Consider the following 18,080-nt stretch of genomic DNA (forward strand, 5'->3'; position numbering starts at 1 on the left):
ACACAATAAAATTTTAAGACAAATTTAAAGTGTAATGTATTTGCACAGCTTCAAAAATGTTGCTTTACAACAATAAGATGGTGAAAGAATACAAAGATCACATTTCAGTCAAAATAAGCCAGGTTTATAGTGACATCATATGTGATATCATTACCTGTTTCATAATACATTTTTTCCAGATGTCTTCTTCCATTTCAGTTTGACTGTTGTCCAGAAACCCATAAATATATTCACCCTAAGGACAACATCTTTCAACACCTGCCGCAGTGAATGAACACAATAAACACAAAACAGATTTTTACATTGTGATAAGGCATAGTAGTCAGTTGCATACAGAACGTTAAACCGAGGTGAACATCTGAGTGCTCATGGTCCTTATCTCGGTCCCCATTTGATGTTTGATAGGCCTTGAAATTGTCTTTTGAGTGCTTGTCTGTCCGACCAGTCGGAGTCAAGGTAGCTATCATCGTCAGCTTCTTCCAGTTTCTGGAAACGTACCAGGAGAAGGTTAGACACTGAACAAGGAAGTGGTCTGTAAAAAATGTGAAAGAACATGTATTTGTGACGGAGTCTCCACCTTGAGTTCCTCCTGTCTCCTGTAATAATGCATCATCATTTGTTTGTGCTGCTCATCTGTGACCAGAGGTTCTCTCGCTGGTGCCCCCTGGCCTTTCTAAAGGGAACAGAGTCAAAGTGTGCATTAATAAGTGAAGACTGTTAAAAAGCAACTAAAATGACTACAGAAAAGCCAAAAATTCTGCTGTCAATAGAATTCTAACCTTCTGTATTTTGACCACAAGCTTTGTCTTTTCATTTTTGCCGATGTAGTCCTGCAGTTTCTTCCCTCTCTGCATCTCTTTGGCAGCCCACCATAGCTGGCACTCGTCCTCAGTGATCACCTGTAGGGATGCCTGAGGTAAGAAGACAGATGGCAGATGAATGCATGGTGACAGAGAAAGAACATCAAGGAGAAATTAACTCAAGTCAACTTAACCTTGAAAATTATGGAATTATTTAAGCAGCTTGTTAATTCAAGAAAATATGATACCTTAAGTGTTTTACCTGTGTTCCTGAAAGGTCTTCCCTGTCCTCCAGCTCCATCCTGACAGGGTCATGAGGAGGCAGACCCATTGGATATACGATCATAACTGCACCCCTTAGCTGGTCTTGGGCTTCTTTTATCATCTCCATTGTGAGACAAACGTTAGCTTGTACTTGATTCTGCAACATGGAGAGAAAGACAGGCTACATAAACATTTATGACCACTAACCAAAACAGCAACTGATCACTTAATATTTATGCTCATACTCACCTTTGAGATGACTGCCTTTGCCTCATCCACTGTTTTAATCAGGACCTCTTTCATTTTGTCATTTGGAGCTGGTATAAGATAGACAGATGTCTTTGTGAGGATCTATATCTTATCTACCATACAAATCCAAAATTCAGATACTGTTGAGGAAGACCTAGATGGATTCTAGTGTTGCAATTATTCTTACTTTATCAACACTAAATAGACATTTGAAGGGTTAGTATGCTATAGACATTTTTCGCAAGTAGGTGGTATTTCTGGATAGATTCTGTGCAGCTTCACTTTTGAATAGTGTAGCCTATGTAGAATTTTAAACTGGATCAGACGGTGTTTAGCATTAAGGGAACAGGTATTTACATACTGTGAGCCCTAGTCCCAGACATCCTCAGCGATTCCCATTCCCAGTTCTTTTTCCCAATCCTTTTTTATGCGATCCATGTTCACCTGTCCATATTCTTGTAATATTTAGTATATATATGAAATTGCACTTTTTTCTCCTCTACAGTCTCTAAGACATTGATCTAACTTATCTAATATTGCGCTCTCAAAATTTTTGAGGTGAGTCTTTACAAAATGTCTAATCTGGAGGAATCTGAAAAAATCTGTTCCTGGCAGGCTGTATTTTTCCTGCAGTTGCTGGAATGATGCAAATGTACCTTGGATATATAAATCCCCAACAGTGTATATTCCACTTTCCTTCCACCTGTCAAAGCCTCAAACAGAGGGAGTAAAAGAGGGATTTGCTGACAGGGGTAATGCAAAGGATAGTGGATTTAACTTTAGCTGTCTTCTTATTTGTTTCCAGATCTGAATGGCACTGTGAAAGATTGGATTATAATTGTAGTTTGATTTCTCGAGAAGTATGCTACAGACAAAGGGTTAGTCTTACCTTGTCCGTTCCTCCTTCCAATTTTGTCCTTCCTAAATACCGCTCCTCCACTGGGTATGCACTTATCCTCCCATTCATCTTTAAGTTTCAGCTCCACAACCTGCTCCTCTGTCAGCCCCTGCATGTTGACTGGCAGTGTGATTCCATGTTCTGCCAGGTCTGAGATCTCTGTGGGAACATGGATGAGCAAATTAAGTCTAGAAATATTTTCAAACTCAGTAAGATTGTACCATTTTGAAAGAGCAGAAAGAGATTTTTAGTGGCTTTCAGGAGTAGCAGCACTTAGTGTTAATAACTTACACAAGCAGGATGAGAAAAGTTCATTTGCTACATGCAATACGTTTCAGTAACAGTTTCTACCAGAGGCATTAACTATGAATGGAGCCTGAGAGCTTTTCAGTTCCACACAATGTGTACAGACAGTACTGAGAGTATCATTTTCACCTGAACATATTCTGTCCACTTTGAGTCTCGCATTGTAAATAGCTGCAATTTGCTGGATCAGAGTCTCCAGAGGCGCGTCCACTGTGGTGTTGAACAGAAACTGGCTTTCATCTCCGCGTTTCACATGCAGCTGCACCATCCTGCCAAGTGGGCTAGCTCACTGTCACTTCAGCGTTACCTGAAAGACAGACGGTTAGGAGCGAAAAGGCCAAACCTGTCTTTAATAAAAGAAAAGAAATCTGTAACAACACGTATCGAAAGACAAAAAACCGTCTGGACAGTGTGAGCCAACAGTGTAACCATGGCAACAGTACTACACGCTTCTAGAAAACACGACTGCTAGCTTTTAGCTAGCTAACATGTGTGTGTTCCCATGTAATTTCTCGTTTACAACTCACTTATGTTAATCTTTATGTAGTAAAAATATTAGCAAATACCTTTATAGTGCAGCGACTGTACAATACAGTTTATTTACTGTTCACAAAGTACCCATGCTTTATTTAGTACCAATAACGTTATTAGCTAATAGTTGGAAAGTCAGACCAGCTTCTTCTTCGAGTGAATTTTGTAATAGTCTAGACTAACAAAAACACCAGTGCTGCCCTCTAGAGGTGAATGTATTTACATACAGGAAAGGTAAGGATCTGTTACTGATAAATACTCAATTTTAACTTTTTTGTTTTGTTTTGTTTTATTTTTTGTTTTTACGTTTTTACCCCTTTAGAGAGCATTTAGCATCTGGAAATATAACCTTTTCACATTTTAAGGTAGAAAACTGGTATATTTGGTATCATTAATTTCACTGACCTACAAAGAAAATGCCTCCAGGATAAAATAATTGAATTTTACCAAGATTCAATCACTAAAAAAAAAAAAAAAAAAAGAAAGAAAAAGAAAAAAGTAAAACAAAATGCTGATTGGTTGTCGTTTTCACAAAAATTGTCTTGGGTCAAAATATGAAATTCTGAGAATAAATGAATGAATTAATGAACCCCAGAGGTACCAGATCTACTTCAAAACAGTCTGTACATCACAATACATTCACTTTTTAGGTTATTTCTAGTGGTAGATTTATGAATCCATTGTAGAAATGAACATAAACTAACAACACTTCATCATAAAATATTAATTTGTTTTCCAATTCATCTTGTTAGAGTGTGTAAAGTGTAGCACATTCAATGTCTGAGGCAGATTATTTCTAAAAAAAACAAAAAAAACCCCAAAAACATTGTAAACCAGTGTTTCAGGCCATGTTATTGTCCATTGTGGTTCACACGAATGCCCTCCTGGGACAACAAAATGGAACAGAACCATTAATGTTACCATCAACACCTGTGCTTTGCCTGCTTTTACACAGGTGTTGTGAAAAAGGTTTACAGCAGGGCATACAACCCTGGCTGAACTGCAAAAATATAAAGTCTAGTCTGTTGTACATACATAATAACACCAGTAACAAACAACAGCATGACAATAACATGAGATAATTTTACTCTATTTGCAATGTACAGTCAAAAGAAAACAAAAGTCAGTATTCAGGTCAACTTACATTTATTTTGCATACATACAACATAAATTGCTTCACACATAAATGTGCAATCAGCTGTGCACTTAAAATATGGAACCTTGGATATTAACATGAATCGCAGCTTCATGTTTTCACTTTGATACGTACAGAATATGTTCAACAACACAGACTCTTATTTACTATGGATTATAGTCATAAAAAGGGACACCGACCTCACAAAAGGAGCAATTTGTTTCCTATAAAATCTCATCTTGAACATGACATGACACGAAGCGCTGGCTAGTCACCTACTGTTAATGCAGATACAGCACCTACTGCACACATTTGGATAACACAATTAATGCATTTTAGAGATGACACTGACTTTGACCTGGACATGTAAGCGAAGGCAACATTAACACACCTGCTTACATGGCTACTGCTTTTTAGTGCAGTGAATGAAGAGTATTATTTACTTTTACTTATTTTACAAGGTGTTTAAATAAAGCGCAGAAGCATCATTTAGCTGGTCCTTTCTCAGGTCTGATGTTTTATCCTCTGTGAACCATCAAAAATGTTTTTAAGACAAGACTTTTCAGGCTGTTAACATTTTAAGATCGGAAGAAAACACCTGATTAGACTACAACAGTGGGTGTGTTGTAGGGAGGATTGTAACGTCACTGATCCTTTTGTGAAACTATTGCTCATCATTGCTGTCAAACAGCGTCAACACTGACGCTGACTTTTAAAACTTAACAGCAGTGAATTAGGGGAAAAAAAAAATACTGACACGTCACCTCTGATGTCACCACAGACAAACCTTACGAACCGTCACAAACTCAGCAAAAGTTCAGTAATGACTACTTTTAACAGGAGGAAAGAGTTTCTAAGTTATGCATCACAGGTGGATCTGCAAATGCTGAAAGGAGGTTGAAACCCAACACTCTACATTTGAAATCACACTGTTTGGAATGTGGGCCAAGAACAGAACACAAAGTCAACTGGAAACTGTCAACTTGTGAAAGGTTTGGGTCAGAATTAGCCCGGTCTTCAGTCAAAACTGTAATGAAATACTCTCCCACTAGTGTTGCTACAGTGAAATTCTCTCTCATACTGTGGGTGCTCTGGAGGAAAAGTCTTTTGTTGTTTAGTACTGTTAATATTTTTGCATACAGTGACACCACTCTGTAGCCCCTCTGGTGAACGGGGGAGCAGAAATACACTGTTACAGCCCCGAGTGAGTGAATACAGTGGTTGTTATTTCAGATCCTGTAAGCAAATACACGAGAAGACTTCCTGAGGGGGAAAAAAAAAAGTCCACTCTGCTATTCCGCTGCCAACTCTGCACACACACTCACATCCAACCACAAACACAATCACATACAACAACAGACGATATGCACCTCAAACACGGCACGTTACTTGTTACCACAGTATTAACAATAGATCAAAGTTTCTCAGAAATTAAAAATGTTTGTTGGAATTAACGAAAGTAAAAAAAAAAAAGTTGTAATGTGTGACATGTACTAGGTGACATGTCCACAGACCCAAATGCCAGTCTTGGTATTTAACAGAAGTATGCACACATTCACACACAAACCACATTCTCTGATTTTAGAACAATAGTATTATATGATGCTTTGGATGAATCAAGAAGGATCAAAACACTACAGAGGTTGAACAAGTTAGCCCTCTCATCTGTTCAGTCCACAGGCTCTCACTTCTGTCACTCCATCTATAAGAATCAAACCAAGAGAGCACATACAGCATTTCAGTGCATTTCAGTTACATTGTGCAAACCACTGATACGGTCATCACAAACACACACGTACACACATTTAGCGAATAGTTTCCATATTGAAAACTTACATTTATACATAATCACTATGTATAGTTTTTGATATAGAGCTACAAAATATAGTTAGCTAAGCGTAACAGCCCACAGACAAAGAACAATGACTGAACAGAGAGAAGAAAACGACGACTGCCAAGTGAGATGGTGTTGGAGCGTCAGTCCAGCAGCGGTGAACAGTGTAGACTGACTTTGAGAGACTCGTACTGCTGTTGTTCACACTGTGGCATCGGCAAGGAGGCAAAGACAGAACCCAGTGCAACATAAAGTACATTCATGGTAAAAGCACACCTACAATATGACTTTTCAAAGTGAACCCTTTTAGTCACAAAACAAAAATAAAAAAATCAATGCCAAGTCAAAGCAATCTGATTGCTGCAGAAAGCAGCAATTCTAGGGGTAAATGTATAACCTGCAGTGCATAGCCTTCTACCACATTAAACCTGACAAAATTCAGAAAGAAGAATATTGCCCTCCACTCTAATAATCCCTCTGTATGTGTGACGTACAGATCAGTCACAATGATAGATATGATCTGTAAATGTAATGCTGATTAAAGTGAAATCTTGAATGCAGTGCTGCACGGCCACACAGACATATTTGATATTGCACAGGTGGTTACACACATGATTTGTGCGTATAATATTTATATATATACTTTATATAATTATATACTGTAGACACAGGCACATGTTTGCTGCCAAACAAAAAACAAACATCAGAATGATTCATATTAAAATAAATGCTGATATCAGAGAATGAGCAATCATCTCTTTTGTAAAGTTAAACACGTTTGGGCTCATACATGTCTCATGTTACTGTTGGATATAGAAATCCTGTCCTGTAACTCAGTGGGTGATCTATACTTCTTAAATACTGTCTCTTTTGTACATACACACACACATATACACATGTATCATAGATCTATACACATCTGGATATGCCCTTTACATACTGAGGGTGATCCTATCTCTCTGTCGACTCCCTAGAGAAGAAGCAGCTGTCACTGGTACCGTCTGGGAGCTTTGGGTTATTGGCTGCAGTCCTAGTGGGGATAGGTGGAGGAAGGGTAGGGAATACTGAAGAAGCTGGGGATAACCAGTCGAGCTCCGAGTTAAACACAGAATGAGAAGGCTGAGCCTGCGTTTGGGGCATTAGGGTGTTTGAAGGGAAGACAGGGGCCTGCGGTGTCTTGGTTGATTGGGGAAATTCCAAATCCTCATCGAAAGTAACCCACTGCTTGTTTGGTTTCCCTCCTGGGGGAGGCAGCTGGTGACGAGGTGCAAGGGCAGGTGGGATGGAAGAGGGTGGTGCTAGAGGTAAGGCAGGGACATGAGATGGATCAGAGGCAGGTGGAAACAATGGAGCAGGTGTAGGATTCAGAGTAAGTGGTGGTCCAAACAGGGACGTGGCTGTTTGGAGTTTTGTGGTGGGTGCAGCTGCAGGGGTGGGAACAAGTGGCTGGGTCAGAGCTGACATGGTCCTCTGAAGGTTAGCTGCAGGAGCCGGACGCTGGATGCTGAAGTCTGGAGTGAGCGAGCGCTGCTGTTGATGCTGCTGTGCGAGTGGTCCGGTGAAGGGATTGGTGCTACTTGGTCGCACAGGAAGAGGGTCAGCTGGGAAAGGCCCTGGGGAGGCACGCAGCGTCTCCTGAGAGCGGCTACGAGAAGGAACTGGAGGAGGAGGGAGCAGGGACGAAGCTAATGGCGATGGTGTGGACAGAGAGGATGAGGAAGAGGAGGAGTCAAGTCCCAGCAGGTCTGACAGACCGGAGGACTGGAGAGAGAAGGATGATGGGAGAGTGCTGGTGGAAAAACCAGATGCAGGAACAGCGGGAGGAGCACGCAAAGAGGAGCCTCTGGTCAGGGACTGGGTGTTGTGCCAGGTGGATGAAGAAGAGGAGTGGAAGTCAGATGTGAGACTGTCGAAGGGGTCGGGCTTCCATTGTGCTTCTCTTTGGATTCCATTTAGTCCATTTGTCTAAAGAGGAAAAAAGTGAAAATGCCATTGAAGTATCACACTAAATACAGGAATAAAACTGTCTGATCCTTTAACTAACTAATGGGTCATATCTATATACTATGATGAAGATACCCTGTGGAGACTTATTACAAATAAACAGCTAGATCAACCAAAGTTATCATTTCTTTGAAACCATTTTAAGAGCATGACTAAAACCATTTCACATATTGTCAAACTGGGGCTGATGCTCTGGATGTGAATACAGAATTATACTGGATAATGTTTGCTGGTCTTTGTTAACAGCAGCTTTATGCTTTTAACACTTCCCATGTGACTTTTCACATTAGTTATTTCAACGTTTTCCCTGCACAAGATACAGGATCCTTTAAAGTAGTTATTTTCAAGATGCATTCAGTTCTCAATACATATACAAATAATATTAAAGACATTTTAAGGCTTAAAATTCAGGTGAATGTTTTTTAGACTCCTTACACTCTCACAGAAACCCTGTTTTGTCTTTCTCATAAAGCACTGTCAAGATAATACTGATGTTAGCATTGGTGAGCGGCCTTATTCTTCTTTTTTTGACAACATTTTTTGCTTCATAAGCTAAGAGATAAATAACAATTTACCAACACAGTGCACAATTTGATGCACAGACTTAGAACTTCCCACCCTGTATATGTCTATCTTCCATCCATGTAGTCTTCTTGTCATATTCCAGTTATGGAATGGGGTCATGTGTGCTAAACATTTCTATTTTTACCTTTTATAACATAATCCACAGTTATGTATTTATACATATCTCCACAGAGCCCAAAATACAGACCAAGCAGCCAGCCAAATCCAAGGAGTTTTCCCACTCTTCAAGTATTCTTTATCGTGCCAATAGCAGTCATGATCTCCACAGGGTATGTTTAATATAACTTACTAAATGTAAACATTTAAAACCACATACTGTAGTCATTTACTACACTGACTACTGCTGAAAACGGGTGTATGTTTAATTGTACACAATCACTATTGCTAATACATACAAGCAAAATAATGTCAAATTAAATTATGGGGTCGTTACATATGAGCTCACTTGAATAAGAGTGAGCAAATATGAAAGGACCAATGAGGGAGGCGGCAAAGACCATGTAGGTCATTATGGCGTGATGTGTTGACCAAGAAAAATAACTGTCCAGTGAACTTAACACAACACAACACATGGCCTTGAGGTGAACTAAAACATCTAGGTTAACATAACTCAGGAGGAGATGATAAAGGCAGAAAAGTAAATGATGAAATAAAAGAGAAGGGGTGGTGATTATCGGGTGTATGAATGAGAGGGAATAACATCAGAGTAGAGGGCTGTTGTGCTATGGAGGATGAGACAAAGAGGGGGTTTAATATCAAGTACCTGTCACCCTGAGGGCTTCTCCAGCTTGTGAGAGAGAGACAAATGTATCAGCGAGATAAAAGCAGGAAGAAAGAGACACTACGCTCATCTGATGTGATATAACGGAGCAGAAAGAGGCTGTTCTCCTCTTGTCACAGTCTCTACTTCCCAAACACATTTGCATCAAATATACGGTTTAAAAAGTAGACGCTGAGCAAGAATCTTTAAAATATTACATAGGAAAGTTTGAGCTCAATTACAGTTCATTTTACCTCAGTGGCACTCACCTGGGCAGCCGGGGCCGTATCAGATTTGGCAGCATCAGGTGGCAGAGCGTGAGATGAGCGTGATCGTGGTGGGGGTTTAGGGGAGGCTAGAGCCTGTGGGGGCCCAGGAGGAGCAGCGGCACCAGCGGCAGGAGGAGGTCCTGCTTTAGGACCTGCTGCTTGCTGTGGTTGAAGTGGAGCTGGAAGGGTGGGCTGCATTGGTGGTGGTAGTTGGGTCTGAGCAGAAGGTGCAGGAGGTTGAGGCTGCATGGGGGGCTGCATGGGGGGCTGCATGGGAGATGCTGCTTGTGACCTCACTGGAGGGGTAGGCCCAGTGGGAGCTGGTAAGGAGGGTGGAGGACCTGAAGGAGGTGGCCCAGATAGAGGGGGGCCTGTAGGAGGAGGACCTAAGAAAGGAGAAAAAAAAAAAAGCAAGTGATTACATTCAATTTCATATTTAACTTGTTTGTGATTTCTCAGTTGTGGGTGCGAGATCTCCTCTGGACTCCCATTCCAAGCCAAACCAAACAATGACATCTTGGTTGAATGGAAAGAGGAGTCCAAATAAAAATGGAAAAGGAAACCACAACAGTAGTACATAACATGAGGATAGGGGAAAGTTTAAAAAAAATATATGACAAGATGAAGAATAGGATTCAAAGCACATAAAAATACAGATATCTGTCATATTTACAGAGAAGCAATGAGAGGACAATACAGCAAATCCAAATGAAAGTCTAGAAACTGCAGTAACACATTTGTTCATTATTGTTTCAAGTTATTGTTTTTGCAAAATTGTAACCTCAAACCAAGACTAACTAGAGCAAATGTACACAAGGTAACAAAAACAAGAACTAGGGTCAAGTAGGTTTCAGGTGTAAAAGGCCCTAAGAATGTAACCGCCTGCCTAAACACATTTTCTCACCCAGAGGCAGGTCAGATGGTTTAGCCTGGGGAGTTGGCACAGGTCGTGGGGCTCCAGGATGAGTGTCTTGAATGGGTCGAGGGGCCCCAGGATGCACCTCAGGGATTGGTCTGGGGGCTCCGGGGTGGGAGGGAGGTGGTGGGCGAGACTGAGGGGGCATACTAATCACCCCCGCTCGAGGAGGAATATTCTAGAGGATCAAAAAAGCAGAGAATGGTCACCATTGTCAACAGAGACATGATCGAGATGGATTAAGAGTAATGCAAGGGCAGAGAAATAGAGACTCACGGGTCTGGGGGCACCTCCAGGTCCAGGAGCTCCTGCAGCAGTCTGACCTCTACCTGCAAGAGATATGATACATGAGCAACTGTAATAAAAAGGGATATAGACCTGATTTAATAACTCTGAGTCAAATATAAGGGGAAGCAGGAATGCCAAGGGACATTGGAAGTTCAGGGACTAAAAAACCTAAAGGATAACTTTTAATCACCCCGAATTTGATTGTAAACCCACATAGACTCATAACAGACAATTTCCCTTTGGCTGACTTCATTATTAATGATGAACCGGCCATTCCTGAGCTGCAGAGGGTCTGGAAGAGAGGCAGGCCTTGTTCTGTGAGATCCAACAGCTTACCACACAGCTCCAAACACACCTTTTTCTTTCACTATTCTCTTGCTGAGACTCTCTGTGAGCCTGTGAACATGTTCCCACGCGCCTTAGATGTCTGCTTCTGTGTAATACTTCACTGTACAGTCACCAAACGTAAGTCAAGCCTGCTAACCACACACACCCTTACTGTGACAGAGGGATTCAGCTAACCACACACACCATACAAATAGGTCAGGTGAAGACAAGCCAAGTCACCGATAGGCAATACAGCCAAATCCCATCCTGCACCCTGAGACAGGCTTATTTTGTGTCAGTCCATAAACACATAACACATGATCACAGCAGATGGAGACTGGTAATCTCAGCCCCCTTTCACTTCCATGTAAGTCCAAAACAAAAATGGCCTTTCATGGGAAACACACAAACCTGCACAGTGAGAAAACCAACACAGTGCACAGGTAAATTATTGCTCAAGGGGTGGGGGCTACTTCATGCTTTGTGGCACTCACCTGCTGCAGCATCTGGCCGAGGAAGAGCGGGACTTTTTGGTCCTTTGCAGCACAAAGGAAACCAAACCACATTATTGTTATGTGCAGAGTACAACACTGGCCACAAGAAGCAGGCGCTCCCACTGACAACACTTCACAAAAAGCACTAGAATAGCGTGTGTAATTATGCAGCAGAGAGGTGAAGTCTGAGTTGCTGTGAGCCTGACTGTTTCCCTCCTTGAAAAGGATTTCCCCACTAATCATGAGGGATTACCGAAGTCAAACTGACTTAAAGACCAGCGTGGACTAAAAGGATTTTCCTTTAATACACATTACTCCCTAATTAATTAAACAATAGAATTTGGCACCCTCCTGGGCAACATAATGAACTTCAGGCTTTCCCATTCATTACTCTGTAAAATTACATAACTCAAAGTATAGCTGTACGCTGATCTTAAATGTCTTTTTTTTTATTAAGACTGACACTTCTGGGATTAAGTGGTGGTAATGTCTTTTTTTCCTGTCTGAAATTCCCACCAGATTATATTAATTGTCAGATGATAAATGGACACCACCCCTTCATTCCTTTAGCCTTTCTGCTGTAAGTCAAACAAAGTCAACCAAATACGCTACCCGTGATTGGTCAGAATTTTACAAAGCACAGTCATAAAATTAACAAGATATATGTTTCACAAATACACACATCCTAAAACTGAGATAATCAGGAAACTGTCAACAATGCACCATCAATGTCAGAACAAGCATTGATGACTGAATGCAATGCTATAGGGATCAGACACTTGTAAAGCACACTTCCTGGCCAGTTACCTTCACTGCCTCTCCTACCCAACAGCGGGCTGGGACATTCACCACAGTCTTAAAGTCAAAAGGGGGAAACATTTTCAAAATCAAGTACAAAGTCAGTTCCAAAAGCAGCGTTAATACCTAACTTTATCCCAAAGGTTATGGATAAATGTATTCAACTTCAGAAAAAAACATCAGTGACAGTCATAAACAGTACTGTAAATCCATTTTTTTTCTTGTAGACTTAAGATTATCACCAAATAAACACAAGAAACAAGACTACAACATTATGAGAAGTGGTTTAAATAACCATGACAGATTAGTGTTTTGGGTTCAACTTTTACCTACAGTAAGCAACCGCTCATCACCTCTCAACACCTCTAGTTACAAACAAAACTAGTAATAAAGCATAATTAAGGATCCCAATTCTGCTTTTATCATCTTATGACTGTATTAAACTTATATTGGTGAAGAGTTCAGTTTTAAGAATGTGTCTTGTAATGACTACATCCTGACTTTCAACAATAATCTATGATATTAGCATAAAGGAGAGAGCAGATCATTTTGTTTAGCGTTGAAATGGATTCCAGCAGGCACTACTAACAAATGCAAACATTACATTACTCTGCAAATTACATGGTTTCAGCAATATAAGCACACAAGCACACAATTCAGCACCCATCACTTTACCTCCAGCGTCCTTTCTAACAGGCAGAGGGCTCATGCCTCCTTCAGAGGAATGAGAAAAGCAGTGGGATAAAGGTGACAATGTTAACACCATATCACACATTACCTGCCCATCTGCTTTAGTGTCTCGGGGCTGATACTGTACCTGAAGGTGGTGGTGGGCGTTGAGGAGGTGCTGGCCGTGCTGGAGGGGCATTGGGACGAGGTGGAGGTGGACGTTTGGGCTCCAGAACTTGAGATGTGGGGGCACCAGGCTGGAAGTCAACAGGAGGTCCTGCAAGACCAGAGATGCAACAGTTACAGTTACAGGTGAAGAATGTAGTATTTCTTGCTTGTGGTTATAAACAATTTGTTCAAACCTGACTCCTCTACATAATGAAAGAGACACAGAGTGGTAGTCAAGGGAGCAACAGACTATAAGGAAGAGCGAGTGACCATGGCAGGAAAAGAGCAGTGAAACAGAAAAACAAAATGTTATTTTCTTTCTATTTTTTGTTCCAGCAGTTATGCTCTAAAACACACATACACCTGCCCACTCTGTTGCATAACTCCAAAGGAATGTTGTACACTCTTCATTTTTCTGTGTCCAAATGACATGTATGAGTGTCTTTTGCCCCGAGTATGTTTTCCAAACAGAACTATGCCATGTTATGGGCAGTGCATGGATTTAAAAGAGCAACATGAACTGGGCAGTGTTTCCACTGGTGAGGTTTTGCTGTGGCTCTGTGCTACGGCAAAATCCTTGCCACCACACCATAAATTCGATACAAAAAAAAATCATCACCATCTCATTAGACTTATTATACATAGGTATAATATATAATAGGCCTACTATTTTCAATAAGAAGCTGCACACGCTCTGTGCCGCTGTACAATTTTTACCCTCCTATTTTTTATTTTTTATTTTACCCCCTAAGAATTATGAGCATGCTCCAAACCGTCGGGCATGCACAACCGCATTCTTTTCAATGTAAACATCCAGTAGTGAAACCTGTTGTATGAAATTTACCCTGTTTATTTACCCTTTACTATAGTAAATTTCACTTTATTTGGATGTTCAAATCTACAGTCAATGGGGGTAAAAATAATATGGCTGTAAAACCAGCACGCTGTGCACTGTACCAAGTTTACCCACATAGTGTGCATGTGGGAAAACACCGTAAGTACAAAAATAATATGGGGATAAAAATTGTACGTGACACCACACCTTTCTGAGCTAATCGGAAGGTCGGTGCATGAAGGACTTTTTTTATACTGTGTAGGCCTACTTATTGAGTAAGTAGGACAGAAACTGGCCGACCCGTGTGTGCTCCCACCTGTTGATTCGCTGGAAGTATAAATACATTATCCAAAAGTCAATAAACAGAAACATCCCAAACACAGCAAAACTACAGGAAAATAGACAAAAAAGGGAGAGGGCAGAGTCTCTACAGACAAAAACAACACCACACACTGACAGTGGGTCAGAAGTAATGATTGAGAAGGATTATTATTTCATGAGCCTATATCATTAATTTATTTTATCAGGTAAAATGTTCCAAATGTTCCAGCCTTGAACCATGAGGAATGGCCAATGTTTATTTCAGGAAATGTGTGCCCCAATTTAATAAACATTTGTTTTAATCACTGTCCCCCTACCAAAGGGCAGAATATGATGCTTTCTTTGAAAGATCTAAATGATACATCTTCAAAAGTAATATGCCGTTTCACCCTAAAAGTCCAGTCTCTAAACCGTTTGCAGAGCTTAAGGCCTCTGTGCCAATAGGATGTTTTACAGCCTCAGTGCCAATAGATCTTGATTCCAATAATGGCTGATGGATAATATCAGGCATCTCAACTGGAATTACTGGGTTTGGGGAAAATAACAATTAAAAACAATAACAATTGGTTCCTTTTTACAGTTACTTTGGTACTGAGCCATTTATTTAGGTATGAACTTCTTTTCAGTCTCTAGTTTTCCAATTTCTGATAGTCAAAGACGAGAACTCCTGAACACTCCTCAACAAGAGTGTGATATTGATCTATGCTTATAACATAGAGCAAAACATAACTTTACATCAGCCTTAAGTTCAGATCAAAGATTTACAATGCAATGACATCATCTTAGAAAGTTACAGAAAAAAGGGAATACAAATAGATGAAGGCTAATCTTGTTTTTTATTCTTTTGTCATTTTACCAAAACAAAGAAATTTGCTTGTATTCAACTATATGAAAAGCCAACAGAGAGAACAAAACTAGAGTCATTGCTATGGAAACAACACACTGTCTTGGCAGGTTTTCAGACACATTGCAGACACAGTAATCAGAGGTTTCAACTCATTTTGTTGTAAATCTTTGGTCTGAACAGAGTTTTACATATCTATGATACAGTGAATCATGGAAAGTATTGCATTAGTCAGCTGTTAATGTGCATGTTAAAACACACTGCAAAACCTCTAATACAAAACATAAACTACATCTTCACACGCTACTGTTTACCTGGTATTTCTTCACTGGGCGTTGATGGACTTAAGTCTGCTCCCATGCATTACACATAAAACAAAATTACTGTTTACACTCCAATAGAGTAAAACTGGAATATAAGTGGACGACTAAATCTGTACCTAGTTACAGCTGTGCATTTACCTTGTGCCGGTCGAGAAGGTTGTGGGGCACGGCTTGGCCTGCTGGGGGCTGCAGGTTCCCCATGAGTGGGGGAGGGGCAGGGACTTCCACGGGGAGAAGGCAATGGGGATGATCCAGGGCCACAGCCTGCTCCCGGCTGCAGGTGCTGAGGAAGAATCTCTTCTACCTCTTCATCCACGTCACCTGGTAGAAAACACAAGAGGAAAGGAGTTCATACTGGTAAAACCTACTGCGCCCCATCAGCACTAATATACACATAAGGATGAAACCTGCAAATGATTGGTCATCAGTCCTCACCTTCCATATCGTAATCATCATCACCCATGTCAGTGTCCTCCGCTAGCAGCGTAGAGCTGGCAGAGGTGGGAATGCTTCCGCAGATCCTCTCCACACTCATCTCCTCCTCCAGACTCTTGATCCAGCCTGGACTCTTCAGACGAATGTCGATCACCTTACCAAGGACCTGTGCGGTCAACAAGACACCAAGAGAGTGAGAGATTCAGATCATTTCCTGCAAAGGCCTGTATAATGAAATAGGATTTGGGGGGTACAATGTAACTTCTGATTTAACCCTGGGTTTCCAGTGCCACTCGTACTACACACCTACACTGAAGTACTGGGTCAAAATGTATAAAGCACCACATATTGACCACTACTGACCAATCCATAGGTTTTACGACTATCCTACAGAATTTGGTGCATGGACTATAAAATGTTTAACCGAATGTTGTACTTATTGACTGAAATTATTTGACAGAAACGTGAATTTGCAGTTTGAATTTTGTTTTTATGTTTGTTCCTACTCCTAGATGGTGGCAACTAAAACAAAAATAAGACTAAAATTGTCCTACATGCCATAAGAATACACCTAAGCAACACAGCATATACAGCCTTATATTCAGATACAAGTATGTCTTACTGACGTGATATTGATAAAACTATGAAATCACACATTCACTCAAGGGCAGTTTGTTCAGATTTCTGTGATTTCAGTGTTGCTTTTAGCCTGCATTATATATAGATATTTAGGTTTGTTTAGAATTATAGTTAATTCTTCTTCTGAGAAATATGCAGCTATAAGTTTGTCCTTGTTTGCAACTAATGATAACCATCATTGTTAATGCACTTGGTGATTTTTAGGTTTTGTCAAATCTGTTAACAGAGGACATCCTGGGTATGGTGAACATACATTATAATTTACTGATGCTTCAATGTGACAAACATAAGTAGGGATGACTTACAGTGGAAGCACTGAGAGACAGGGCAGCAAGTGCAGAGTAACCTTCCAGGAAAGTGACCCACATCTTCTCCTCAACGAACCTGAATGAAGAAGGACATTGTCAGGGTATTCAGTCAGTCTGAAGGGCATGCTTGACTGTCTTAAAATGTCAGACTCACCTAATCAGGATGACTTCTCCAAAATTAGCAAATTTGTCCAGCAACTCATCTATGAGTGCATCATCAAAATAATCGTCAGGGCCAGAGGTGCAGAGTGACACCAGGATGGTGCCGTCTGGTGGACCCTGCAGGGCAATGACATCTTTATAAACCTGGTGCCGAGCCTCTGGGTCCACTTCAAGGATGTCCACGTCTATTACTGCAACCACAGGCCTAGAGACAACAGGGAAACATAGCATACTGGTTCAGACAAGGATGGCTAAACAACTCCATTTCTTTATGAAGAGTTGGTTGTACTTAAAATATTGGGTTATTGCAAATGCATCAATGTGATATAAGAATGACATACTGTCAATTGTACTGAAGTGAATCTAAAATATCATCTATTCACTCCAGTATCCTCCTAAAGTTACCTGTGATCTGAGGTCTTAAGCTCAGCTCTGCCGTAGTACTTCAGTGTCCCAGGGCTCCAGGGGTAATTTGGATCATCTTCATTCTCCGTAGAAGTAGAAGCTGCTCCTACTACATTCATTTCCTCAGCTACAAAGCACCCACAAGCACATTCATGTTTAGAAGCAATACAATAGATACAATCTTTAAGATTCTTAGTTCATCACACAAAGTATAGAATAGTTTTGTTGTGATAACATTAAGTTGTTTCAAGGCAAAAGGTCTTCTCACCTGTTTTGTCAAAGTTCCATTTTCTCCTCTTCCACAGTATGCGGTCAGTCCAGGCTGGTGTGCGACACTTTTCGCTTGTGTCATAATCATCGGAGAAGAGGTCATACTTATAGGTGGGGGCAAAATCCAACTTTCCCTCAATGAACCCTCTGAATATCTGTAAAACAGGGATTTTATTAGTCATTTAAAACACAAAAAAATTTATGTTAAAGTATATGGTCCATTTCTCCCATGCGTCTTTTAAC

At 40.6% G+C, this 18,080-nt stretch overlaps 2 protein-coding genes across 15 annotated transcripts in view; both read right to left on the minus strand.

Moving 5' to 3' along the window:
• Positions 1–33: 33 nt before the first annotated feature.
• On the minus strand, positions 34–3,206 carry cfap298 (cilia and flagella associated protein 298). 2 transcript variants are annotated; one of them, XM_030154955.1, is made up of 8 exons: positions 3,082–3,206; positions 2,647–2,826; positions 2,203–2,370; positions 1,314–1,381; positions 1,063–1,221; positions 780–911; positions 578–673; positions 34–486 (listed from the first exon to the last, which is right to left on the minus strand). In XM_030154955.1, the coding sequence occupies exons 2-8, from the start codon at positions 2,783–2,785 to the stop codon at positions 376–378; spliced, it is 873 nt and encodes a 290-aa protein (XP_030010815.1). In that variant the 5' UTR covers positions 2,786–2,826; positions 3,082–3,206; the 3' UTR covers positions 34–375. The 2 variants fall into 2 exon arrangements, with proteins under 2 accessions (XP_030010815.1, XP_030010816.1); XM_030154956.1 differs by having other exon boundaries at positions 2,647–2,819; positions 3,084–3,194.
• Positions 3,207–4,177: 971 nt separating this feature from the next.
• The window catches only part of synj1 (synaptojanin 1), a 28,765-nt gene continuing 14,862 nt past the window's right edge, over positions 4,178–18,080 (minus strand). For 3 of the 13 annotated variants that reach the window (XM_030154717.1, XM_030154718.1, XM_030154714.1), the window contains 14 exons: positions 17,836–17,992; positions 17,568–17,694; positions 17,155–17,367; positions 16,998–17,076; positions 16,054–16,219; positions 15,757–15,939; positions 13,276–13,404; positions 13,134–13,172; positions 12,468–12,515; positions 11,661–11,702; positions 10,828–10,880; positions 10,540–10,729; positions 9,636–10,021; positions 4,178–7,982 (listed from right to left, as the gene is read on the minus strand). In XM_030154717.1, the coding sequence (XP_030010577.1) occupies positions 6,969–7,982; positions 9,636–10,021; positions 10,540–10,729; positions 10,828–10,880; positions 11,661–11,702; positions 12,468–12,515; positions 13,134–13,172; positions 13,276–13,404; positions 15,757–15,939; positions 16,054–16,219; positions 16,998–17,076; positions 17,155–17,367; positions 17,568–17,694; positions 17,836–17,992 (2,826 nt within the window). In that variant the 3' untranslated portion in view covers positions 4,178–6,968. Of the gene's footprint in view, positions 7,983–9,369; positions 9,394–9,635; positions 10,022–10,539; positions 10,730–10,827; positions 10,881–11,660; positions 11,703–12,467; positions 12,516–13,133; positions 13,173–13,275; positions 13,405–15,609; positions 15,646–15,756; positions 15,940–16,053; positions 16,220–16,997; positions 17,077–17,154; positions 17,368–17,567; positions 17,695–17,835; positions 17,993–18,080 lie in introns of all 13 variants that reach the window. The other 10 variants (XM_030154713.1, XM_030154712.1, XM_030154726.1 and 7 more) reach the window with 9 other exon arrangements.

The sequence above is a fragment of the Sphaeramia orbicularis genome, chromosome 14 (assembly GCF_902148855.1).
Source record: "Sphaeramia orbicularis chromosome 14, fSphaOr1.1, whole genome shotgun sequence".
NCBI lineage: Eukaryota > Metazoa > Chordata > Actinopteri > Kurtiformes > Apogonidae > Sphaeramia > Sphaeramia orbicularis.